The sequence below is a fragment of the Ursus arctos genome, unplaced genomic scaffold, assembly GCF_023065955.2.
Source record: "Ursus arctos isolate Adak ecotype North America unplaced genomic scaffold, UrsArc2.0 scaffold_12, whole genome shotgun sequence".
In the NCBI taxonomy this organism is placed as follows: Eukaryota; Metazoa; Chordata; class Mammalia; order Carnivora; family Ursidae; genus Ursus; species Ursus arctos.
Genome location: NW_026622786.1, coordinates 9140336 through 9168053, shown reverse-complemented (window position 1 = coordinate 9168053; position 27718 = coordinate 9140336). Strand labels below are relative to the sequence as shown.

Here is a 27718-nt window from a genome sequence, read left to right as displayed (position 1 = left end):
GCAAGTCTTCTGGAGGAGGAGGAGTTTACTTAACCTAGAAAGCATAAAGGAAGACTTCATGGAAGTGGTGGCATTTAAACCAGACTTGAAGATGGGTAGAGTAGGATGAATTTGTATTTGGGGAGTAGCTATAAGGCAGACAGTGAAATAGTGAGGAAGAGACACAAGCACTCTTTAGATATAGAGAGATTCGGAAAGAACGAAGAGTAAGAGATAATATTAAAGTTTTCAGTGTGGGTAACTGTAAGGATTATGACACCAAGTTGCAAGAAGAAATAGATTTTCAGAAAAGATAATGAGTTACTTTTGACATATGTTCCCAGGAGGCATTTGAAAATATAGATCTGGAGCTCAAAATACAAGTTCAGGAAGATTTTTAAGGATGAGGAGAAAAGAAAGTATGTATCTGATCCTTTGAAGATGCCTACGTGTAACAAAGGAGGTGTTCCAGGTTAGCCTGGCAGAGTGAACACCTGCATTTATCTCCACTCTCTTGAAAGCCATTGAAGTGATTATAGAGGGCTGAGAAGGTGTAAAGAACAAGCACTAAAGAAATGAGAAAGAAATCAACAGTAGACAAGAGATGTCAGCAAATTTTTAGAAGATGGAAAACAGAAAGCTAAAGTACCTGCATGGGGAGAAGTTAATTGAAAACTACCTGGTGAGTGCTTCAGAACCTTGGAAAGACCCAAGGCTGTAGGGTGCATGGTAGGATTGAAAACTGTAGAATTTTTAAATAAGTTTGTATAAGGAGTAGCTAGACCCCAAGTTCACCCCTGCCTCCTTGCTACCGTGAATGAAACTAGAGATTTCTTGTCTGAAGAGGTCAAATCATGGAGGCTGTGGACTAGGGATGCCAGGCACAGTTGAAAGTAGACGAAGATTGGAGGGTTCCTGTCTAGGAAATGGATTAGCCTACAAGAAGAAAAACTAGAGATACTGCTACATGAGGTTCCCTCAGCAAAATGGCCACAACCTCCCCCGCCCCCACTGGTGCACCACCAGTAAATGCCAACATGCCCACAGTTTCTATTCAGCTATTGGGGGCCTCACTTTTAAATATTAATGGGCATATTGACTTAAATATTTATCAAACTAGATGTTTATGTATGTATACTTAGTGTTTTAAAATTTATTTAAAAAACAAAATATGAATACAGCAAGGTAATTCAAGAAAATATCCCAGAAGTGAAGGACATGAGTTTCCAGATTGAAAGCAGCCACCAAGATTCCAGCACAGTGTATGAAAACAGACCCACACCAAGGCACAATGCCGTCAGACCCCTTGGGGTAAAGGAAAGATCTAACAGCCTCCAAAGAGAGGGGGAATAAAAGTCTTGGAAAAATGATCTGACATCAGGATGGCTTCAGACTTCTCAAGAACAACAGTGAAAGCTAGAAGCAGTGGAGCGGTTCATTCAAAATTATGAGAGAAAATTAATTTCAACTTAGAATTTCAAGCTTTAGTCATGCAAGGTCTCAAAAGTCTACTTTCTAAGTTGATGCCTTGGAGGGTATATGCTATCAAAACTGAGTATAAACCAAAACAGAAGACGTGGGATGTAGGGAACCAGTGAAAGGAAGATGAAGAGGGTTAGCAGTCTAGACTGAATGTGACAGAAGGCTCCGGAGGGATTTTCTCAAGATTAAATTAATAAAAATGTTTCTATCTGAATATTTTAAAAGGAAATGTAGACAATTGAAGATTTTGGTATATTATTGTTAAGAAATACAAGGCAGTCTGCTTTTTAGGTGAGGGGAGGAATTATGTAAAAAGGGAAAAAGCTGTGAATAGCTTTCAGCTAAGGGGAAATTGCTTAATTTGAAGCCTTTTGTTTGGAGTCTGGATTGTTTTACAAAAATAGGTAAATAATACCACTGTGCCACATTTGTCTGGTTGCAAGAAGAGAAATATGTTCTTTGATAATGGGTTTGTTTTCTCCAAGAATTGTCTTTTCATTGGTTTTTAGTGTAATATGAGCTGATCCAAAGCACCGTATGCTACAAGAATTCCCAGAGACATATCCGTACCTCAGTATCTACATCCATCAACCTAAGTCTCATTCAGCTCTCACTGAATCTCAGCGCGGTTCTGTTGTGTCTTTCTTTGAAGGTCTGATAAATTGAGAGAAGTGTACATGTTGAAGATACCTTTTCATCTTTTTCTGAGCTTGTATATATTAGACATTAAATGGCTATGAGAAATCACTGGTTATTTGGAATTGTAGTCCTCTTAATAAGTTTGTTGTTGAAAGAGAAACACCATAAAGACCAAGTTTACCACCACAGTTTGTCTGCTTTCACTGGCAAAATATCTGGGGCAGGAACTGTGTTTTGTCTTTCTGTGAATCTTGCTTGTGTACTTTTCCCCTCCTTCCTATCTCTTAAAATTGAAACTTTGAATATAATAGCAAAATTCTGGAAAACTATGTAAGAATATGTCAAGGATCTTAGTAAAAACTATGGAAAAAATTTTATGTACAAAGGTGTTTATTACTATTATAAAAATAGTTATTACATGTTCAATAATAGTTGGACAGTTAAATAAATTATGGCATAGCCACAGTGGCTCTTATGGAGCCAGTAGCAGTCATGGACTCTTCACAATAGAATATTAAAGTAGGCTATTATGTGCACATATATGTATGTGTAAATAAAATGTGAGGATAAACATCTTCATGTGTATTTCAGCATCAAAAACATTGTTTTTACTTTTGTAATCAGAAAAACAATCTTTTAAATAAACTGCAAACATATTTTCCTGCATCAGATTTAGTTGCTGTTTTTGTGCCTAGAATCAAAAGGAAAGTTTTTTGAGCTGCAAGAAAAGTTAGAGGTCATTCAGTCCAACAAAACCACCACAATCCACCACAATCCTCCTACACACATTCCCAATGCTAAAAGTCTCTTTACAACACACAGAGTATTTTGTCATAAAGTCTTTTTTAATCTTGTCAGTTGATGGGCAGCTCGCTGCCTCAGAAGGCCAACCCATGCCACTGTTCAAGAGCTTTTTATATTAGAAAAATCTTTCTTATTTTCAGTTAAAATCTGCTTCACTGTGAGTTCCACTGAATGATCCATGTTTTGCCCTTTGGAAATATACAGTCTTCTACATAACTGTTCACTAAAAATACTTGTATTTGCCAGGCTAAACATTTTAAGTTTGTGTACTATTCTTTCTATGGCAGCGGTCTGTTTGCCTTCTCTGGAGATGAGTGAGTGGTTTTCTAGACTGAACACTGTATTTAAGATGTGGTTGAACCAGGGCAGGTTACCAGTCCCTACTGTGATCATTATACTCGCATCAGTGCAAGATAATACTGTTTTCTATTTTCTGCTAACCCTGTCAGTATAGCTTGAAATTTTTCTGTAGGTCTTTTTTTTTGGGGGGGGGGGGGTCAGGGAGGGGACATGAACTAAGATAATTATTTTCTCTCTTATATTTGGAATGATTAATTTTTCTGAAATTTATTTCATTTTATCTTTATCCTTATTAAACTTTATTTTGTTAGGTTTAACATATTCTAATTTGTTGAAATTTTGAACTCTTGAGTTTTTCATTTAATGTTTTAGCTATTCTAGCTTTGTGTCACTCACAGATTTAATAAATACGTCCTCTCTGTATATACCCAGTTAATCATATGATAACAAACATCTAACCATGTATTCTCAACCAGTACATATTTATCTGTTTTATCTCCCAACTCTTTCCCTTAGTAGCTGTGTGACTTTGGATAAGTTCCTGAATTTTCTGCCTCAGTTTTATCATCTGTAAAAAGGTAATTAATAATAGTGTCACCTGAAAGAGTTGTTATGGAGATGAGTATAGCGAAGCATTTAGAATTACACCCGGCACAAAATACAATGTAGCAGGTGGAAAGTTGCTATAGAACAGTAGGGCTGGCAGCCAGGGGAAAAAAGCTAGACGTGAAGCAAAGGAGAACAAGGACAAACTGGAAATCCCAAGGACAAATGATCCCATATCTGTGTCTCATGGCCTCCAGCTTTGATAAGCAGCTAATTTGCAGAAGAAGCTGGCACCTTTTGCCATGGGACTACCATGCCTGGCTTAGGAATCAGAAAAATTGCTGAGGAGCTCCAGCAGGAGCTGCAGGTGCTGCGGGTCTGGCCGCCGCCCCTCCCTCCAAGGTGAGCCAGTGCGTAGTGGTATTAACGGCACACAGCAGCGCTTCACTCCCCTGAAAGCAGAGTGAGGGCTGTTTACTGCAGCCTCCAGATCACATGCGGACATGACTAACTTAGAGCCATACGGAGAAAGTGCTCTGACAAATGTAGTTACAGCTTAGAGTTACAGCTTAGCTGTGTTTGACAAAGTACACAATCACTGTGGGAGACAAGCCCTTCCAGACAGTGAGAGAAATTATAAGCCACTTTATATCCTATAGTATGCAATATCTGTATATAAAAGACCATTTAAAACATGTTATAAAGCTATAATAACTACGAATAGTGGTACAAGAGTAAATGGAACAGCGGAACACAACAGAGTTCAGAAATAAGCCCACTTATATGTGGGAATTTCATCTTTGAAGAAAAGCAGTCCAGACCCTTGAGGAAAAGTTCGATTAGTTAATAAGATGATGTTAGAAAAACTACTCGCTAGGAAAGAATCCTGGAATTTGGGCTGGATCCCTGGCAAATACCAAAACTGATCTTAATATAAAATATGCTTTAAATATAGAAGATGAAATAAAATCATGAAAAAAATTGGAAGTGTTTTTTTCCCCAACTCTGAGGGTGAAGATGACATGACACAAAACCCAGAAACCATAGAAGAAAATATAAAACATTCTAGCCACTTGAAAATGTAAAACATCTACAAGGGGGAAAAAAACCACTGAAGTAAAAAATGGCACAATGGGAAAACATATTTGCAAAACATTTGATAGTCAGTGGGTAAACTTTCCTAAAATTTGAAATTAAGGAAAAAATACTAAGTTAAAGTAGGTATAGGCAGTTCACTGAAAATATAGATGGAAAATACCATAAACACATGAAAAATAAATGTGTGACCCACTCATAGAGAAATGACATAAAATTAATAATCAGATGCCATGTTTTACTATCCACTTACTTCAGATTTTAAAAATTTGTATTCCGGTGTTGGCAAGGATGTAAGGATCTAGTCACTTACACAGGAGGTAAGAGTGTGTTTCATTTGATGTGGGTGGTAGGATCTTTGGGAAAGAACCTATTGAAATATTAAGTTCACATTAATTTGGCTTCCGTAGTCCTACTTCTGTTGTAGAACCGTCCTGCAGGTATACTTCCCCAGGTGAGGAAGACAGATGACAAGGATGTTTCTTGCTTCCACAGTGTTGACATTCTTTGCTCCTGTACTGAGTAATTAAGTGCTGAATGTACCTTTTTGGTCACATCTCCTGCTAGACCACTTTCCCCATGCATTTGATCTATACCTGCCTGTTAGCCTTTTCACTTACATGTCCTTACTCTCGCTGTCCCTTCTGCGTGCAGTACTCATTCCTTTTTTTTTTTTTTTTTTTTAATCTCTAACAAAATCCCATTACTTTTTCAAGGCCTAGTTCAAAAGCACTGTCTGTGAGTCCTCTCCAACACTAAGGCAGAATTAACCCATCCTTAGGTATACTCACGATACTTCCCTTGTCCTGATAGTCTACAGGAAACATGAATACCTTCAGCTTTTCATTTCATGTTTGGGTTAGAGTATACACTCAACTAATGTTTGTTAAACTGTACAGAATTCACAGCGAATTCTTGTCATATTAAAATTGGTTGTATAAACATCTGTCTCCTTTATATTGTGCAGTTCCTCAAAAATCAAGACTAATGTGGTTATTTTTAAAATGGTTTATTTTTTAATTATAAAAATAATATGTGGATATGGCAAAATGAATTAAATATTAATATGGAACAGAAAAAATGAAAAAGAAAAGTTTCTCTGTATTCCACACCCAGTCTCACTTCCCAAAGATAACTATTATTAAACAGTTCTTGATGTATCCTTTTTAGAAGTTTTCTGGTTGTAACCAAACATAAAAATATATATTTATAATGTATATCCTTTTAATAGCCTTTTTTCCCCTACAGAGGCATGGTATACCTACTGTTGTGAGACTTGCTATTTTCATCTTACTCTTTATCTAGAAAAGGTTTCCATATGGACACATAAATCCAATGAGGAATATCATCATTTGTTTAATCAGTACTTTATTGTTAGGTATAGAAGTTGGTTCTAGTTTTTTGCTGTTATAAACAACGTTTCAGTGAACACCCTTATATATATAACTCTGCTCCTTGTATGAATATTGGCTAGATTCCTAGCAGAAAGATGGCTGGGTCAAGGGGCATGTGCATTTGAGTTATGATCATTTTAGAGAGCTGGCTTCACAAAACTTCGCATAGATAGAAAGCTCTGGAAGTTCAGGGAGGGAAAATATTTTAGAAAATTAGCTGATCAGAAACATTAGAATCAAGAAAATATTCTGAGGAGTAACAAAACATTTAGGTAGTACTTGATAGGTGAAGTAAGCTTTGAATGAGCAGGCTTTTTAAAAGTCAGTCTTAAATTATTTTGAATATTCAAATAAACTCAGACAAGAGAATAAATCACTTAAATTTTTTTCTATAGGTTAAGGACAGATAAAAAGTCAGAAGTTCTTAGGAAATTAATGGGGATAAAAGTTTCAGCATTTGCTCACCCTTTTATTTCAACTATCATTTCCTGGGATCCTTAATTCCACCTCTTTACGTGTGTCTGAGCTTTTTGTCCTTATCTACTAAGTAAATGGTGATCGGAATATAGAAATGATACAGTGTAGTATATGAAATAATTCATCCAGCAGATACTAAAGTGCCTCATATGTGCCTTTGCTGTTTTATGTGCTGAGGATACATCTGTGAATATAATAGAGGACAGTCTTGACGTCAAGGAACTTAGACCTACTCTGCTTAACTTATAATTGCTGTATTTTTTGAGTGCCTGCCCATAAAAATAGGCCCTGTGTGTGTATATCATCTGTACTTTCCATTATTCTCTCCCCTTGCCCTTGCTCTATTTTTTTCAGCACTGTTACCACCTGATACATGTGTTTGTTTTTTATCCGTCTCTCCCAGTAAGTAGAATGTAAGTGCATAACTGCAGGAAATTTTCCTTTTAACTACTCTCACCTCCCTAGCACCCAGCACACAGTGTATGAGGCACTCAATAACTATGTGTTACGTAAGCAAAAAGTTGGCTATTTGCCTCTGTATGCTGACGCTCTTAAGTAGTAGTTTGTTTTTCAGCTTTATTGAGATCTAATTGACGTAAAGTGTTGTGTAAGTGTAAGGTGTACTGTGTGATTATTTAATACATTTATATATTGCAATGTGATTACCACCTGCGGTGTTAGCTGACCCCTCCATCATGTCAAATACTTACCATTTCTTTTTTGTTGTGAGAGTGTTTAAGAGCTCTCTTAGCAGCTTTTAAGTATATAATACAGCATTAACTGTAATCACAATGCTGTGTATTAGATCTCCAGAACTTATCTTCTAACTGGAAGTTTGTAACCCTTTGGCTAACATCTCCGCAGTCCCCCAGCCCCATTCCTCAGCCCCTGGTAATCCCCATTCTGCTCTCTGTTTCTACACGAGTATGGCCTTTTAAGATTTCATATGTGGATATCATACAGTCTTTCTCTTTTCTTTTCTGACTTATCTCACTTAGCATAATGCCCTCAAGGTCCATCCATGTTGGAAATGGTAGGATTTCCTTCTCTCTCATGGCTGCATAGTATTCCTGTGTGTGTGTTTGTACACACCATATCTTCTTTATCCATTCATCTGTTGGTGGACACTTAGGTTGCTTCCATATCTTGACTATTGTGAAGCTTAGCTAATGGTGCAGTAAACATGGGAATGCACATCTCTTTAAGATCCCGTTCTCATTTCCTGTGGATATATACCCAGAAGTAGGATTACTGGATCATATGGTAGTTCTATTTTTAACTTTTTGAGGATCCTCCATACCGTTTTCCATAGTGGCTGCACCAGTTTGCATTCCCTCCAACAGTGCACAGTGTTACCCTGTTCTCCACATCTCTGCCACTGCTCTTTCGTCTTTTTTTTTTTTTTATGTCAACCATTTTGACAGGTGTGAGTTGATACCGTTGTGGTTTTGATTTGCATTTTCCTGATAATTAGTGATGTTGAACATCTGCGTATGCTGTATGTCTTTTTTGGAAAAATGTCTCTTTAGTTCCTCTGCCCACTTTTTAATTGAACTGCTTCATTTTTGTTATTGAGTTGTATGAGTTATTTATATATTTTCTATCTTAACCACTTATATATATGATTTGCAGATATTTCTCTGATTCTGTAGGTTGTCTTCCATTTTTTATTGTTTCTTTTGTTATGCAGAAGCCTTTTAGTTTGATGTAGTTCCATGTATTTATTTTTGCCTTTGTTGTCTTTGCTTTTTGTGTCATAACCAGAAAATCATTGCCAAGACACATGTCAAGGAGCTCTTTCTCTTTGTTTTCTTGTAGGACTTTTGCAGTTTCAGGTCTTAAGTAGTTTTAATCATATTGTTTTGTCATTTCTAATTGTATTTTTTTATAGTTTTTATTTAAGTAATCTCTACACCCATTTTGGAGCTCGAACTCATGACCCCATGATCAAGAGTCACATGCCTTTCAACTGAGACAGGCAGGTGCCCCTCTAATGTATTTTTTAAGGCATTCCCTGATCATCCTTTATAAAATTTCAGATTGCTCCCTTTTCCCCCTCTCATTTCCCCTTACTTTAACTTTTCTCCATAGCACCCAACTTCTAACATACTGTATAATTTCCATAGGCGTTCCCCAACTTAGAGTATAAACTTCAGGAGGGCAGTGAGTTTTGTATATTTTAGTTATTGTTGTATCTCCAGTACCAATGGTGAGAATACACATATACCTGTTTCGGAATCAAGTATTTGGTGAATAAAGAATTGAATTATTTGATTCCAAGAGAGACAGCTAAAAAACAGCAATTTTGTAAGATCTTGCAAAAATGGGAGTAGGAAGGAGAAGAGAATAATAGACCTATTTTATTTTTTGGTTGAGGCTCCGGGCTTGAACTCAGAACTCAGCTTGTGCTAGAAGATCACTACCAGTGAATGGGTGAGGGAATTAATGAAGCAGGAAGAAAAGGCCCAAGGCAAGCTGTTGAAAAGTGGGGGAGTCAGGACAGTGGATCTGTTTTCAGTAGAGTCGAAGGTTCAGATGCCCACATGAAGGAGAAAAGCAGAAACAGTGCCAACTAACTAGTGTTGAAAGTTAGACAAAGGTGCTAAACCTAGGGCAGCGGCTCTTAAACTTGAGCTTGCGTCAGAATCACCTGGAAAGCTTGGTAAAACTCGAGATGGCTGGGCTCCAGCACCAGAGATTCTGATTAGTAGGTCTTGAGTGGGGTCTAAGAATCTGCATGTGTAACCAGTTCCCAGGTGATGCTGATGTTGTGGTCTTTGAGGAGCCGCCGACACCTGTGAGTGAGTACACCGTTTATGGCACAAGTTAGGGGTCAAGGCATTACCTCTGCTGACGAGGGATAGCCAGTACACCATGCGGTCAGGTGGGCGAAGCATTGCTGTTAGCTGCTGTGTTCATGTTGTCCAGTCTCCTCGGATGGTAGGTTGGAGGACCAAATCCAGGGTCTGCACAGTCTCTAATTCCTCTTAGGACTTACTGCAGTGTCAGTGCAATCCAGGTGGTAGGCACACATACATATGCAGAGTGAATTTCACTGGCACTGTTCCTTCTTTCAGTTTCAAGCTTGTGGTATTTTGAAATATCCTTGCCATTTTTTTTTTGCTGCAGTAGAGGGAGCTACAACCCAAATTGTATTTATGTAGCAGTAACACATAATATGGTTATTTTCCTTTTCCATCCTTTTCTTTTAGCCTTTTTTTTTAATCTTAAAAATCCACTTTAATGAAGTATTTTAAATGTGCAGTTTATGATCTTTGGGAAAATATATAAGCCGTGGTAACTACCACCGCAATTACTATGGAACACTTTAATTCCTATTTCCGCCCCACCCCCAAATACATAGCTGCTTTTGGTCATGATAGATTGCCTGCCTAGAATCTCATATAATGGGAATCATGCAGTAAGCACTTATTTTTGTCGGCTGTTTTCTTCAGCATAATGTTTTTTTAGATAAATCCGTGTTATTGCATGTATCAATAGTTCACTTTTTTCTGTTGGTGAGTAGTATCGTGTTGTATGGATATACCATGTTTTATGTATCTGTTCTGTTTTTGATGGCATGAGTCCTATGCTTTTGAAAGGAATTGGGGAAAAAAGGAACTATGTTTGTTTACCATTTGACTATATATAAGTATCTTGTTCTTTTTTCTTTCTAGGAAGTTTTTATTTCTTCCCTTAAAAGTAACGGCATCTAATTTGCTATGATCAAATAAATAGTTACTATCAAATAATTTGCTATTATTAAATAAAATTGTAAATGTTTCTGATTGTGCTGCTTCTTAAAGTAGAGATGCCATAGATGAAACCATAGCAGCCAAAATTTGTGGCAACAGTCTTCCTCTAAAACTTAAGTAAGTATTGTTGCCTAAAGTTTGTTATTCAAAGTTTGTTCTGGTTTTTTAAAAAATTCTGGTGAGACTCCCAGTTTTCCCTTTGCAAACAATTTTACTGATCAAGTTTTTCTTGATAATTTAGCCAGTTTTGCTAATTAGCTGTTCTTTCTAGAGGGATTATTTTAGTATGATAAAACTAATAATACATGAGAAGGGTAATAGGCCTGTGATCAAGAAATATACCCAAATGCTATTTGTAACATCTAGGAGGTAAGCATGTACGGGTTTCACTGTAAAATTCTTTCAAAGTTTCTGTGGTTTGAAGGTTTTATAGTAAAATACTAGGGCAGGGGAGGAAGGGAAAGCTAGTGAATTGTGGCCCAGGACAGATATTGTTACTGATGTTGCTATCTTGTCCTCCAGTAATTCTGGTTCTCCTTTTTATAGCCCCTGTTATCTGCCTGTTCCTGTAAAATTATTCTCAGTATAAGCAAATGAAAGCACAGTTAGCCAGCTACCAGACTTTAAAGCTAATCCCCTAGTGAACAAGGTTTTGAAGGAGGTTCAAAGAGAGTTCTGATAATGGTTTTTGACAGTAAAGCATCAAGAATAGTATGACTTTTAAGTTTGTAAGCAAAAGTGTCCAAGTAATGTATTTGGGAGAGAGTGAGGAATCAATGAGATTATTAGAGTTAGGATTCTTAGCCAAGGAAAAAACAGTTCAGGAGGGAAGACTGGAAAAACCAAGGCACTATTCCCCTTCCATTTATCTTTCATCTTTTATCTTGTCTGTAACTGGATCCTAAAGTTAACCTCCTGCCATGAGAGGACTATTTTTCCAGCTGGATGAGAAAAAAAGCATAAAGTCTCCTGTTCTTTTTTTTTTTTTTAAGATTTTATTTATTTATTTGACAGAGACAGCAAAAGAGGGAACGCAAGCAACGGGAGAGTGAGAGGGAGAAGCAGGCTTCCCGCCGAGCAGGGAGCCTGATTCAGGGCTCTATCCCAGGACCCTGGGATCATGACCTGAGCCGAAGGCGGACGCTTAACGGCTGGGCCACCCAGGCGCCCCTGAGTCTCCTGTTCTGTGCTGTTCTCTGCTTATTTACCCCTGACAGCTGATTTGCAAACTAAGTCAAATCCATAAGTATTTATTAAGTAACTGCTCTCTTTTCAGTATTGTGCTGTTTGAAAATTAAAGCATATGAAACATAACACTGTATGAGGAGCTTGCAGTCTAATTAAGAATAAGTCTCTTATTTCTGGTCCTGAGCAAATTCAATAAAAGTATAAACTGTATAGTTAAGTGCTAAGTAGAATATAAATGTTTTAGAGATTCAAAGAAGGGAACTTCGGCATGGGCTGGAGTAGTCATAAAAAAAAGTTTGAGATAATGCTACATGTTAATAGGTGAGGTAAAGCAAAAAGTCATTTCATGGAAAGGAACCCAGTGTGAGAAAACATATGCTACCGTTCTTTAAAAAGACAGTAAGAAAACCAGACTGACTAAAGAATATTCATTAGAAGTAATGGGAGATAGGCTTACTAGAATCAAAATCAGGGAAGCAACACTATGGATGAACATTGAGAACATTATGTTCAGTGAAATGAGCCAGTCACAAAAAGACATACTGTTATGATTCCACTTGTATGAAGTACCTATAACCAAACTGATAGAAGCAGAAAGTAGAAGGTGGTTATCAGGCGCTGGGGTAAGGGGTAAGGGGAATTGTTACTTTAAAGGATATAGAATTTCAGTTTGTAAGATGAAAGAGTTCAGGAATCTGTTTCACAGTTGTGTCCACATACATAACACTCCTGTACTTAAAAATAGTTAAGATGGTAAATTTCTTTGTTTCTTTCTCTTTTAAACTATAGTTGACACACAATGTTATATTAGTTTCAGGTGTACAACATACTGATTCAACAACTCTGTATGTGTTATGCTCACCACAAGTGTAGCTGCCATCTGTCACCATACTGCTATTACAATGCCATTGGCTGTATTGCCTGTTCTGTACCTTTTGTCCATGTGACTTACTCATTTCATAACTGGAAGCCTGTATCTCCCACTCTCCTTCACCCATTTTGCGCATCCCCCCACTCCCTCCCCTCTAGCAACCATCAGTTTGTTCTGTGTATTTATGGGTCTGATTCTGCTGTTTGTTTATTCATTTATTTTGTTTCTTAGATTCCATATGTGCGTGAAATCATACGGTATTTGTGTTTCTCTGATTTATTTCACTTAGCATAATAACCTGTAGGTCCATCCATGTTGTCACAAATGGCAAGATCTCATAAGATAGTAAATTTTATATTATGTGTTTTTTACCACAATAAAAAGTCAGAGAAGCAATGGCATGCTAAAAAGGGAATCATAAGATAAAATGCAAAGCATCTACACTTTAACTCCCACCCCCTCCTCCAACGCCTATAACTTACACCTGGGGCTGTAATTAAAGGAAAACTAGTGCCCCAAAGGAAGAAAAGTAACTTGTTATTTTAAATGATTGCAAGTATCTTAAGAAATTACATATCAAGATACTACTACACATGTAATTTTGTAATTAATATTCTCTCAGGAATGATGGAAAGAAACAACAGAATAGATACCTAATTTTAAAGAAGGGAAAAGTTGGATTGAGAAAAATAAAAATATATGGATTTAATGTCCATTTTCACAAAGTTCTAGAAAGTCATATGACTTTTACATGAAGATATGAAGAGTTTGGAGAAGAATTAGTGATTAAGAAGAGCCAGAAAGGCTTCCTTGAAACAAGTTCTTACTGGACTAGCTCTGATGTTCTTTTTGGATTGGTTTAATAAAAGAGGATTAAGTGATTCCATGAAAGTACATGGTGTTCAGCAAATTGTTTGACAAAGTATCTCAAAATGGAGGAACCCAACTCTTCCTCCAAGATGAAGTAACAAGGCTCAGAATTTACCCTTCCACCCAAGCAAACAGATAAAATATGTAGGAAACAATGGTTTTCAAAACACTGGAGAGGAGGCAGTGAAGGAATATGGTCTCTGAGAGATGGGAAACAACCCAGCAGCCCTGGGATGCCCCAGACTTGCTGCCTTGATAGAGCTTCTGGGTCACAGCACAGGGAAGAGACCTGAGGCCGAGTGCAGCAGGCTCCCAGAGGAGATCGGAGTTGTTGAGTCCAAGGAAACTAAAGGGTGTTTATAGGAGAGTAGCAGAGAGCAGTGAGCTGCACAGAGAGAGAACCCAAGAGAATCCCCCTGGGAGTAGTCAGCAGAGGAAAGAAGCTATACCCAAGTGGGGGAAAGAATCCTCTATGAGGGATTAAAGGGAACCATTTATGGTGACCACACAGAGTCATGAACAGTGCCCGTTCCCAGGAGCCTGACTTGAAAATCTCATAATTCACAGGGCACTGAGTAGAATACTCAGGATCCTTCCTCAGTGGTGGGAAAAATCGATTGCTTTGGATCTGCATAATAAATCACAAAAGCAAGACCTGAAGGGACCAAACTGTTTCCAAGTAACTTAACTCTATACCTGAACAAAACTCAAGATGTACAGGAATGCAAAATTATCTAGCAACCAAAACGTAAAACTGATAATGTCTGGCTTCCAGCCAAAGATACCATGTATGCAGACAGGCAGGAAGGCATGACCAATAATGAAAATAATCAACTGAAACTGACTCAGAACTCCTATAACTGTTAGAATTAGCAGGTGACATTAAAACAGCTATTATGATTATATTCCAAATATTCAAAAAGTTAAATAGAGACATGGTAGATAAGAAAACCCAAATCAAACTTCTAGAAATGGAAACTGCAGTGCCTGAATTGAAAAATACACCATAGAGTATTAACAGCAGATTAGACCTTGTGAAAGAAAAGATTTGTGAACTTGAAGACATTGCAGTTGAAATCGAAATGAAAACAAGAGCAAAAAAAGAATCTATAAAAATGCAGAGTATTGGAGAGCTGTGTAACAACTGTAGGTTGCTTAAAATATGTGAAATTGGAGTCTGTGAAGGGAAGAGAACAGAGGAATGGATTAAAAAAATATGTATGGGCCAAACTCTTTGCAAACTTATATCCACAGATTGAAGAAGCTGAATAAATTCTAAGGACAAGAAACATGAAGAATACTTCACCAAGGGCACATCATAATCACATTGCTCAAAACAGTGGTTAAAAAAAAAAAAAAAAAAAAAAAACTTAAAAGCAACCAGAGGAAAAAGACAAGTTAGGTAGAAAGGAACAAATATAAGAATGACAGCAGGGTTCCCATTAGAAAGAAGACTAATATCCCTCATGAACAGATATATATAAAGCAGCTAAACAAGATTTTAGCAAATTAAATCAAACAGCCTATTCAATAGATAATACATCGTGACCAAGTGGATTTACCCCAGGTACAGAGGTTTAACATTTGAAAATCAATGAACTGAAAAAGAAAAATCATGTGATCACTTCAGTAGACACAGAAAAATTATTTGACAAAATTGAACATCCCTTCCTGATAAGACTCTTAGCAAACTCTCTCAACCTGATAAAGAGCATAGATGAAAAATCTACACCTATCCTCATACTGAAAACCTGAATGTGTTCCTCCTAAGATCAGGAATAAGACAAGGATGTCTGTCTGTCCTCTTCACCTCTATTTAGCCTTGAACTGGAGGTTCTAGCTAGTATAGTCAGTCAAGAAAAAGACATCCAGACTAGAAAGGAAGAAGTAAAATTATCTTTTTTTTTTTTTTTTTGTAGAAGACATGATCATCAAAGTGGAAAATCTTATGGAGTTACTGGAAAGTTACTAGAATTACTGAGCATTTAGCACAGTTGCAGATGCAAGATTAGTATATCAAAATTATGTATATTCTAACAATGAACTGAAATTGAAATTTAAAAATACAGCGTAAAGTTATGAGATACTTAGGGATAAATCTTGACAAAACACATAAAAGACCCGTATACTGGAAACTAAAAATCATTGCTGAAAGAAATTAAAGATCTAATTAAGTGGAGAGATTCACTTTGTTGATGGTTCTGAAAACTCAGCATTGTTAATTCTCTTCAGATCTATAGATTCAATGAAATTCCAGTTGGAATCTCAAGAAGCTTTTTTATAGAAATTAGAAAGCTGGGGCGCCTGGGTGGCACAGCGGTTAAGCGTCTGCCTTCGGCTCAGGGCGTGATCCTAGTGTTATGGGATCGAGCCCCACATCAGGCTCTTCCGCTATGAGCCTGCTTCTTCCTCTCCCACTTCCCCTGCTTGTGTTCCCTGTCTCGCTGGCTGGCTCTATCTCTGTCGAATAAATAAATAAAATCTTTTAAAAAAAAATTAGAAAGCTGTTTCTAAATTTCATTTGGAAATGTGAAGAACGTAGAATAACCAAAACAAGTTTGAAAAAGAACCAAGTTTGAAGCCTAACACTACCTGATTTCAGGGCTTATACTATAAAGCTATGATAATCAAAACAGTGTGGTATTGGTGTGATGCTAGGCAAATATATTGATGGAACAGAGAGTCCAGAGAAGAAAAACTTGATACATATCTGGACACCTGATTTTTGACAAAGGTACAAAGGCATTGCGATGAAAAAAAGATAGGCTTTTCAACAAAAGATGGTAGAATAATTGGATTTCTGTGTGCATAGACAAAAAATCAGTTTGAACTAAGTTTAAAACCTAAAAGTACAGCTTTTAGTAGAAAACAGAAGATAATCTTTGTGACCTTGGGCTAGGCAAAGATTTTTTAGATATTACACCAAAAGCATGATACCTAAAAGAACGTATTGATCAGTTGGTCTAAAAATTTAAAAAAAATTGCTCTTTGAAAGACATTTGAAAGAGAATTAAAATGAAGGGATGAGAAGATAAGGCACAGACTGGGATAAAATCTTGCAAAGTATATAACTCACGAGGGACTTATATCTGGGCGATATGACAGATTCTAAAAACTCAACAATAAGACAACATGCAACCCAATTTAAAACCTGGCAAAAGAATTAGATACTTCATAAAAGAAGCTATAAGGATGGCAAGTAAGCTCATGAAAAAATGCTAGACATGATTAGTACAAATTACAACTACAGTGAGATACTACTTCCTACACACGTCTCAGACTATCAAAATAGACCCATATCTGCAGAGAGGTCTCCCTTTACTTTCTGACTTTGGACTTGTGTGGGACTGTAAGGTATGGAGCATCTAATTCTGAGAAGAAAGTCAAGAAAATTGTGAAGATCCTGATGACTGGGGGAAAATTGGAAACCAAATCTTCTGCCAACCCAGAAAATCCTTTCCACAAATACAGCAGAGAAAGAAAACATTTTAGAAAACATTTTTATAATTGGATAAGCATGAAACCAGGCTGCAATTTGCATCACAGGCAGATTGCAAAGACAGAAAGAAATCTCACCTTCCCATATAATCAGGCAGATAGAATCCATTACATACGTGTTCTGAAGATAAATTGTAACTTGTCCATATGTAAGAGTACTTCCTCCACAGCACCATTTGCTATACATAGTTCATTCCAAATTCACGTGGTGATTGGGGTGACCATCTGTGTTAATTAATTGTCTTTATCCAAAGAAAAACTGACACTTCTGTCTCTGACAAGGGTTAGTTAAGAGCTTTGGAGAAAAAGGCACCTATTCTAGCGACCCACAGTGATAGGGACTTTGGGCTGCATCTTCCTTGATGATTACATTACAAAGGCAGGCCTCTAGAAGAAACTAAATTGTAAAGCTGGCAAGCAGCTTTTAAAAAGATTTATGTACATTTCAGAGGGACAATTAGTTTTCTCAAGGCAGTGATCTAAGAAGAGGGAAAGAAGGATAAGGTGTTCTGGCACCAGGAAAAATTTAGTATTTTATTAACCTTTACAAAACTCAGAGCTCTGATAGTGTTTTACTGCTGAATGAACCAGCCTTTGTTACCATCTACCTCTGGGCTCTTGTTATAGAAGCTAACCCCCCACTGTTTATGTAGTTTAGGTATCCTGTATCCTGTAGGCAAAATCATCCTAACTTATTCAGCCCCTAAGGGCAGAGGGAAATGAATTCCTACCAGCTCCCTTATAGTCTCAAGACAAAGCCTAAACTATTGCAATGATCAGAAATATATGCTTTCTTCGGTTTATCTTTAAAAAAAAAAAATGCATGCGTATTTTGCATTTGAATTTGTAATATAACCATATTAGGTTAAAGATTTCTTTCTTCCCCACCCTTTCCCCTTAAAAAACAACAACAAAAAAAACCTTGAAGATTTGAGAAAAGATGTGGGGAAAAGCAGGGGGCGGGCAGGTCCTTTTGGAGAGATTAAAAATTGTATGTTTTAATGTGGTTTTTTTTTTTAAGATTTATTTATTTGAGAGAGCATTGAGGGATGCAGAGGGAGAGAATCTTCAAGCAGACTTCCCGCTGAGCGGGAAGCCCAGGGGCTGCTGGATCCCACAACCCATGAGATCATGACCTGAGCCAAAACCAAGAGCCAGATACTTAACCAACTGAGCCACCCAGGTGTCCCAATGTTTTATCTTATAGAATATAATTTCCACTGAGTATGTTTCAATTTAATTTGATTTCTAACCAGTCTTTTCCAAAGACATTATTTAAACATTAGAAATATAAATGAAATGGAAGTTCTAAGTAAATTATTTTTCAAACAATCTAAGGTGTTTTTTTTTTTTATGAGTTACATATACATGTAAATGTAAGGCTTTTTAGAGCTGTAACATCTTTCCATGATACACTGAACATTGCCATTGGTAGTTGTGAAGAAGAATAAATGAGTCATCAAGGCTTGTTTGATAAGTCAACATAAAGGACTCAGTAAGTACATATTAACTTGGCAGTTCGTTCTTTTAGCCTTTCCATTTCTCTGTTGACACTTAAATTTTTCTCCTCAGATTGGTTGACTTTTCTTTCTGTAAAATTTGCCTGTTCCGGTTACTACCAACGCTTGTGTTGAGATGACTTCCGGCCTCACCACCCCCGAGTACCTTGTCTTTAGATGAGAGAAAGCTAAAAGAGACCTATAAGAACAACATTTAAAAATAACTCTAAAAACTAAGCTACACATCCATTCAAACTGAAGTACTTAATAGCACCTTTTCATATACTTACAGGCTTTTGTCGGCCTTGTTTGTCATCTACCATCATTTTAAGAAAATTCATATTAAAGGAAAAATTAGTAGTGTGGTAGCTAATTTAGATTGTAGACTTTTCTCAACTTTCACAGCAAAGATAACACTTCTCCAGTTCTATTTTTTTTTAAAGATTTTATTTATTCGACAGAGATAGAGACAGCCAGTGAGAGAGGGAACACAAGCAGGGGGAGTGGGAGAGGAAGAAGCAGGCTCATAGCGGAGGATCCTGATGTGGGGCTCGATCCCAGAATGCCGGGATCACACCCTGAGCGGAAGGTAGATGTTTAACGACTGTGCCACCCAGGTGCCCCACCAGTTCTATTTTTTAAATGCAGGTTAAAAATCTTAAATCAGTGCACCTGGATGGTTCAGTCGGTTAAGGTCTGCCTTCAGCTCAGGTCATGAGCCTAGGGTCCTGGGATCGAGTCCTTCTTCAGGTTCCCTGCTCAGCAGGGAGTCTACTTCTCCCTCTACCCCTCCCTCCTGCTTGTGCTTTCTCTCTCTCTCATGCTCACTCTCTCTTTCAAATAAATAAAATCTAAATAAATAATAAAATAAAAATCTTAAATCAGTAATAGTATATGATGTTCTCAACATCCTCTTCTGAATGTGTAATCCAAAATTAAAAAGAATTGTTTAGCTATATTGCTTTAATTTCAAGCATTGATTTTGTTATAAATTTGTGAGAGTGTGCATGTGGTGTGTGTTTATGTGAGTATGTGTGTTTATGAGAATGTGTGTGTGTGGATGGGAGTGTGGTGTGGGGGCGGGGGAGGTGTCCCATATGTCTAACCCCTGCTCTCTAGTCTTGCTCCAGACCCGTTGGACCAAACAGCAGTCTAGAGGTGTCCAGGAGGTTGGGGTTCCGTGGAAGTTGTACTAGTTCCTAGGACTGCCTTAACAAATTACCACAAATTTGATGGCTAACAGAAATTTCTTCTCTCCTAATTCTGGAGGCCTAAAGTCTGAAGTCTCTTCCCTCTGAAGGTGTTCCTTGGCTTGTGGCAACATAGCTCTTTAATCCTTATCTCTGGCTGCACATGACCTTCCTCCCCGTGTGCCTCTGGGTCCAAATCTCCCTCTCCTTTCTCCTGTAAATTGCAGGTTACTGGATTTAGGATAGGCCCTAAATCCAGGACGATTTCATCTCAAGATCCTTGACTGATGACATTCCCAAAGACCCAAGCAGAAACCCAGAGTCCGAGGATCAACGGACTGAGCCATCCAGCACCATTAATTAGGATCCTTTTTAAAAACGATGGTTTAAAAATGATATTCCTAAAAAACCTAGAAATAATGTCCCTTTGTGTTATCTAAAATTTCCACATTCATTATTTTCTGGATTTTTATGTTTGTGTTTACATCAGGTACTTCCATAGCATCCCCCATGGAAAGGAGTCATTTTGTGGGAAACTCTGGAATTTTCTCTCACTGTTCCTTCACTCACTTCTCTCGAGAAGTGATGAAATTAGAGCAAGCCTGATCCATCAGCCCACATTTAACCAAGAGACATGGGATTGCACAGAACATAGTGCTTCTGGACACGTTTGTGCCCAGAACTCCGAGAGCTTGTGCTTCTGATCCCCCTACAGTAAGCAGCCCCAGCAGTCTCTTGCTACCTCCAGCCAAGTCTGTTTTTTCAGTTCCAGCTTCCCTGCCCATGACGTGGTGTGAATAAATTCGAGTCAAGCAGGTCTCAAGGTCAAGGGTCAGGGAGTGAGGTTGGAAGCCCTGTTATTCTCCATTTCAGCTTTACCAGTTATAACAGTGCTGTCTGTTTTTACTCGGTCATCTAAGAGCTGTAATGGTAATCAGAAGAGATATTAATGTGCCTATTTTTAAGATTAAGAAGTTTCAGCAAAATCACTGTAAAGGAGTTCTTCACCAAATCCTAATGCTAGGGCCAGCTAGTTATTACTGAAATGAAGAGTTAGAACCCAGATTTCCCAACTCTCTGGAGTTGGATTTTTTTGCTCACCTTGAAGACCCCTTTAATAGGATTTAGACTGGACTGTACCCAACATTATAGGTAACAATTACTGTTTGTGTCAACTCTATCACTGTTGATTTCTGAGTGACCACCGTGGCTTGCAGCGCCATGGAGAGGTCGGGAATCCTTGCCTTCGTATAAACAATGCTATTACCTATGGAGAGCAATCATGAAATTCTTAGACCTCCTGTTAATCCCTGGTGTTTCCGAAACCTTCATTAACGGTTTGCATTACCTGCTGGAAGAACTGCAAAAACTACTGAAGTATCAGTATATAAAAGTCCTTGCCAGGTCCAGATAATATACTAGTTATTTCCTTCAGTGTCTGTTAATAAATGTGAATTAATCAATTTCTACTTGTACTGTGAGCTCTGTAAGCTGCCAGAATAGATGATTGATCTTATATTTGACTTTTAAAAGAACGTCTGTGACAACTCATGAAGTGGTTTGTTTGATGCCTTTTTACAGCATTGTTGTCTTACGTGCTTATGTGGACTTGATTCACTGTCTTACATCAGAAGTCTAGTTGCGCATCTCACTGGATTTTCTTAGGCACTGCACTATCCTAGGAGCACGTTGTGACTGTTTTAGATCGTGTGAGTGAGTGGGTTTCATTCTGTGATGTGGTTTTCATCAAAGCTGTTCAAAGTAGGTTATTGGTTTCCTCTGCCAGTATAACTAGATGACTTGATCTTGTTGAATTCTAATCGAAGCTCATTTCTCTCCTTTTTATTTTCAGATATTTGTATCTGCTGTTCTCCAGTGATGACCTTTTACCTTTAGACCACTGGGTATTCAACACAGAGGCTCATCCCCTGCCTGTGTTACATTTAGCCAACACCACACTTTCAGGAAATCCTGCTGTTCGATGAAAGCAGCTCCAGAAAGACCATTCTCACCTGTGTTTTGTTTACATGGACCACTACAGAAATTAGTCTGGAGAGGGGGCTTTGGGAAACCTGGACCTCATAAGTCACCATGGCAGGGTGACACATGACTGTGCCCCACAGGACTTTTCAACTTGTAGATATCTCAACTTTGAAATGATTCCATTTTATATCTGACCAAAACATATTCTGGTATGTATAAGACAAAGACCTGGTATGCTTGGATTCCTAAAGAGATGGTCACATGGGAAATTTTGCCTGCTACTACTATATTGTTTTTAGAGTCCTGGAATCTGGAGTCTAGACTGCCTAAGAATAAGCCAAGAATGTGGAGCACCTTGTGGGAGTGAGAGATGGCCTTTGGAACCAGTTATTTATGAGTTCCTTCCAAAGCGGAGCAGCTTTCAAATCAAATATTTGCTTATCGTTTCTCCCCCTTCTCTCCATTTTTGATAATGGAAGGAACTAAAACAACAAAAGAACGATGGAACTGCATCAAGAGCAATGAAGACTGGAAAAAGAAACCCAAGTACCCATCCCTGTCTCAGTTTTCAAGTTCCCCATTGAACGACCAGACTAGCAACGGTTTCAGATCCCAGTGTATGCCATTGAAATTTCTTGGTTAAATTTTATTTTCTCTGGGGGCACGATCTCACAAAGAGTACTCTTCAAGTCTTTGTCTCCATATGGAATCATTGAAACTGCTGTTTATCATAGCCACGACTTACGAGCCTGGGTTTGGGATTTTGTGCATGTTAATCAGTTCTAGTGTTGGGAGCATGACCAGAAGTGGGGGAAATGCTGCAGTTTTTCGCCTTGAAACCTGTTCAAAGAGAAAGCCTTGGTTTTGTTGGGAGGAGATTTTTTTTTTTTTTCCCAAACCAGCAAATCTACCAAGTGAATTTTATCCACTTTAACCTTGTTATAAATTTAGTAAAATCTCTCAACTTACAACTTTATGTAGCTTGGCAAAATTCACTATACTATTATGCAGCTCTGAATTTACCCAAATTTCTCTTACAACCTATTAGAAAACAAAATACAGTGAAACATGCTTAAATATTCTATCTGGAATGGGAACAGGGGATCCTTTATTTATTATCTCATCAGATGAGTGAGCTTTTCACAAATATTTTATGTAAAAAATAAAATTCAGCTTTTATTTTCTGCAAGGATATTTATAGAAATCCAAAGAACACCTTCAAAATAATTTTTAGCAAAGAAAAAAAAATGTGTAATTAATCATATTAACTAAATTTGGGGTATATCTAAAGGAGTTTCTCTTACCATCAGTAGATTTTGCAGTAATATTTATTTTTAAAGAAATTACTATTTCTTTATATTTGAGGGGAAGAAATTAAATTTTATCAAGAACTGTATTGTAAGATAAATATGCTTATGAATTTTCTGCCCCTTGAACTTATGTCACAATGCAAGACACTTTTTCTTCTTTACATTTAATACAAACAGCTTCCATTGATAATAAAAGTTGGGAGCAGTATAATTAGTCTAATATTTACTCTGACTGAAGATTTCATGAAACAGTGTTTGGGGAAGAAGCCCACCTTGGAATTCTGAAGGCATATTTTCTTATTTTGATAGCTTTTCTGTTTAACCTTTTAGCATGTAGTAGATTTAAATTGGAGGAAAGATTTAATAAATTAATAGAATTAAGTGTTTTCTAAGGGTGATCATCTTATGCCACCAAGAGTCAGACAGTCCTCACAATTAGTAAATGATCCATAAGAGATAACTACCCCCAGTGTTTTCAGTATGCCTAGAAAATAAGGATGTGGAGCCAGTGCATTATTTCAGTTTTTAAGAGAGTTAAATTTTAGCACACATTTTGAAATTGTAATATCTTTTACTACTTGAAAAATTAAAATTTTTAAATGAGAAGGGTAGATGACTAACTTGAGAAAGAGTGTTTTGTTCTCAAAAACGTGTTAGCCTTCCTCCTAAAAATAGCACAAGCCCACTTATGAGTCACTAAAGAGTGACCAACTTGAGGTAGCAAAGAGCCGCTGGGTAGCCGGCAGTGAGCCCACTTGCACTTTGTTCAGAAGAGTGCAGAGTAAAGGGGCCTTCTTGGTCTCCCAGGAGCCTCTCAAGGAAAGAGAAGACAGAGCCCCCACCCGCAAGTGCTCGGTTTCTATCTCTGGGCTGACTGGGGCTTAAGAGGAGGCAGAGAGGTGCCCGAGCATGGCCAGTTCTCACTCAAGTTCAGAATCTGAGGGGGGCAGCTGAAGGGTCTTCACTACCCACTCCCTTCCCTGTGATGAGAGAAGACTAACGCTTATCACAATGCTTCCATTGTTTTTTTCCTCTGAATACCAAAGGCAATTAAAGTCAGCTACAAATGACTTGCCAGTGTCATGTTTTTGTTTTTGTTTTTTTTACAGATTTTTAAAATTATTTCCTCCAGAATCAGTCCTTAACCCATATTCTGCTTAGCTTCCCAGAGTATTTACTTTCTTCTGTCCCTTACCGTCCTTTGCGTTCTGTAGACCTATTACTCAGGTTAAAATTACACGTATAAGACCTTCGCGAAGAGCCTAGATGTGCTCCTTTCCAGGTACCTCTTCACAGAGCTGACACCTCACTGTGTGTCTTTGGCACAAATGTGCTGACTAGATAGATCAGTTGGTACATAAAAGAAAAATAGAGACGTTGAACACCCCTCTACCTTCTACATTTCTCTTTTAGAATTTTAGAATCACACTTTTTTTTGAAACCGGTCTGAAGTTGTTAAAGCCAAGCGAATGCGACCCTAACCAAAAAGCCACCTCTGCAGAAAAACAAGACCCCAGAGTTCTTGCTTTCTGGTGGGTTGCACGTATGTGCTGTTTCGTGTCTGACACCCACTTACACCTGTCTTTGAGCAGATGCTTATATGTAAGAGTGAAGCCTGGATATTGGAGGAATGTGTTCCTTTTGTGGAATGTTGACCCTGATTCCCTGTGACGTCAGCTGAGGCACCCCCGGGCTGCCCTTGGTGGATCTTAACCAAGCAGTTTGGAACTGTGACCATCAGCTTCTCATCTCCACTCTCCTTTGCCAAAGTCTTTGTCCAAGCTACAGAGTTGTTGCTAAAAGATTGTGCTTGCCATTCTCGTTATGCAGTTTCTCCTTCAGCCTGGATTACTGTGCATGAGTGCGCGGGTGAATGAGAGAATGAGTGAACAAACATGGAGTCCCTAATACATGCCAAGCATCATGCTAGGCACTCTCAAGTGTTAGAACATTTTGTGGTTCCAGTGGCATTTTCTGTGTAAGAGTAATTCATACCATTTTGAATGTTTTCCAGTATGAATTATGTTACAAAGCCCTTAATTTTATATTTCATTTAAATTAAAGAGGAAAAGAAATGGTTTATAATATATTTTAAGCAATGTGTTACTATATAATACTAACAGCTATAATTGTAGTTAATAACTAAAGTTTCTTGGAAAATGTCAAAGAAATGCTTGACTTCTGATGCAACTTTGACTAAAATATTTACTTTAGAAATAAAAACATTCTTATTTTGCTATATCACTTTAATTATATAATTAAAAATGTTTTATAAAAATGCTGGTTATTTTATATTCAAAAAATTTTGTCATATAAGTCCTGGATAAAATCCACAGTTGTAAATTGTTCTTGCGCTACCGAGGGTCCTGCTCATGGTCCCATGCTGTTAAATATAAAGAAAAATATACTAAAATATTTCTAAGTTCCAAATAACAAGTTTCTAGTAATCGTATTTTGAGTTCTTATGTTTTGTTAGGTCTCCTTGCCTTCATATTGGCTAGCTCATATCTTATCCATTCTTTACATAGATATATACATAAATACAATTATACAGGGAGATTTTTAATTGTGTTTAACAGATGCTAACAAACACAGTTAACTAGTTTTGTCTACACAGATTATAAGCAGAACGGTTGAGTAGCCAAATATGATCTGGAGATATTTTAATGTACTTTTCTGGTTCAAGAACACAGGTGAAGATGATTTTCTGTTACTTCAGCTCATTTAGATCATGATGGAAACATTCTTTGATCTATAATGGGTCGGCAAGCTTTTCTGTAAAGGGCCAGGTAATAAATATTTTAGGCTTTGTGCACCATACAGTGTCCTATCTCCACTACTCAGTTCTGCCATTGGAACAGGAAAGCTGGTATAGACGATATGTAAATGAAGGGCTGTAGGGTGTTCCAATAAAACTTTATTTACAAAAGCATGGAGAGCTGGATTTGGCCCATGGGTCATGGTTGTTAACCTTTGATCCCAAGTTTAATTTCTGTATGACCCTTATGTAATCTTTGATCTGCATCTTTCCTCTCTGAGTTGCATAATTCATTTTCAAAGCAAAAAGATGGTGTGTATGTATGATTGTATGGATTTGTGTAACCTAAAGCTATATATGTTGTTGTCTTGAAAATAGATCCAGTCTTTGGAGTCTGTTCAGGTTTCAATCTGATATGACTGTCATGAAAGAGGCATTTGTTGTTGTTGATGTTGTTGTCGTTTGGGGGGTATGCTGTCAGCCAGTTTCCTTGCCTTGTCATTTAATGCCACAATTCCAGACTCCCCGTGTAAAAAGGAGGGTCTCTGTGGTGTCAAAATATTATAGTCTCTCCAAGTTCTGCCTGCTCTTTGGCCTTCGGACCAGGACTCTGGCTTGCTGGAGCTGCAAAAACTCCTCCACTTGAGTACTCTCGGATCCCTACAACGAGAATATGGTAGAGTCTCTGACCTCTGTGCTGCAAAAACCAATCTCTTGAAAAATTTGAAGCAACAGAAAATGGGTTATGTGCCTCACTTGCCATTTGGCAGCCACTGCTCCTTTTTTAGACTGCAGAATCGTACTGCCTCTGTTCCCGCTACAGCAGCCTGAATCCGAGTGCAGAGAAAAGATACATCCAAAAGGAGCGTTCCCTTTTCTCTTACTACATAACTTGCCTCGAATCCTTTACAAGTCCATAGCATTATTTCAGGATGTCAGTATGCATCATATTTAAATTAAAGCATCCCTCAACGCCAGCCTTACGTTTCCACCGTTGAACAGCTCGTCTTCTTTTAAACTTGCCTTGAGCCCAGCGGCACTCGTGAAGTTACTCAGAGTTACCGGACACCGTATTGCTAGTATATACGTTGCAGTGCACCAGTCATCATGACTGAGAGAGAGATGTTTCACTAAGAAGTTTATCAAGTAGGCATTTCACTCTTTTTGGAAATTCTAGAGGAGGGGAAGCCTGTAAGTGAGCTGCCCTTCTAGGTCCAGCATATGCCGAGTGCTTCAGTTCGGTGTGGGGGTGTGAGCACACAAACTCATAAACCCGCATCTGTACAAGTTAACGTGCACAAGATTTTAATTGCAAATGTCTTGCTGCTATTGAATGCTACAGAATTCTATGGCAAATTGCTTACCAGGACACTCCATGGAGATAAGTTCAGCTCGCTTTTGGGAAAAATTATTTCTTAGAAAATAAATTAGTTTTTGTTGGAATAATTAAATAAGATATCCCCCGTTTTAATTACTAGATTTGGAAATTGAAATGTCATTCCTCAATCTCACTGGTCTCAAATTCATTGACAAAATTTTTCCCTAAATTAGTAAGTGGGGTAAGTATGACCTCCTAGATCGGTACCCACTGGCCGCTCTTGAACTGATTTCCAGTCATGTCCTCCATATGTAATTTTTATAAATTAAAGGTAATATTGTATATTAAAGATCAAATAAAGATGTTCCTTAAGTGAAAGTCTTTGTTTATCCTTCATTTGTACCTACTGGCGGCCACAGAGTTCAATCTTCCTACTTACATGACAACTTTGGCTTCTCTAGTTAACTGGTAGTCTTCAGTCTCCTACCTTTAGAGAGTTTTCTTTTGGTTCAGCCAATCTTTACATTTATTGGTTTATTGATTTTTTTTTTTAAGATTTATTTATTTTGGGGGCGCCTGGGTGGCACAGCGGTTAAGCGTCTGCCTTTGGCTCAGGGCGTGATCCTGGCATTATGGGATCAAGCCCCACATCAGGCTCTTCCACTGTGAGCCTGCTTCTTCCTCTCCCACTCCCCCTGCTTGTGTTCCCTCTCTCGCTGGCTGTCTCTATCTCTGTCGAATAAATAAATAAAATCTTTAAAA

General features: G+C 37.8%; 1 protein-coding gene across 4 annotated transcripts in view; it reads left to right on the top strand.

Annotated features, from left to right (window-relative positions):
* MAN1A2 (mannosidase alpha class 1A member 2) overlaps nucleotides 1-27334 on the top strand; it is a 187557-nt gene extending 160223 nt beyond the window's left edge. For 2 of the 4 annotated variants that reach the window (XM_026483649.4, XM_057310338.1), the window contains exon 13: nucleotides 21440-27334. In XM_026483649.4, the coding sequence (XP_026339434.1) occupies nucleotides 21440-21572 (133 nt within the window). In that variant the 3' untranslated portion in view covers nucleotides 21573-27334. Of the gene's footprint in view, nucleotides 1-1970; nucleotides 2420-11485; nucleotides 11696-21439 lie in introns of those variants that run through there. The other 2 variants (XM_057310337.1, XM_048220279.2) reach the window with 2 other exon arrangements.
* Nucleotides 27335-27718: the final 384 nt, after the last annotated feature.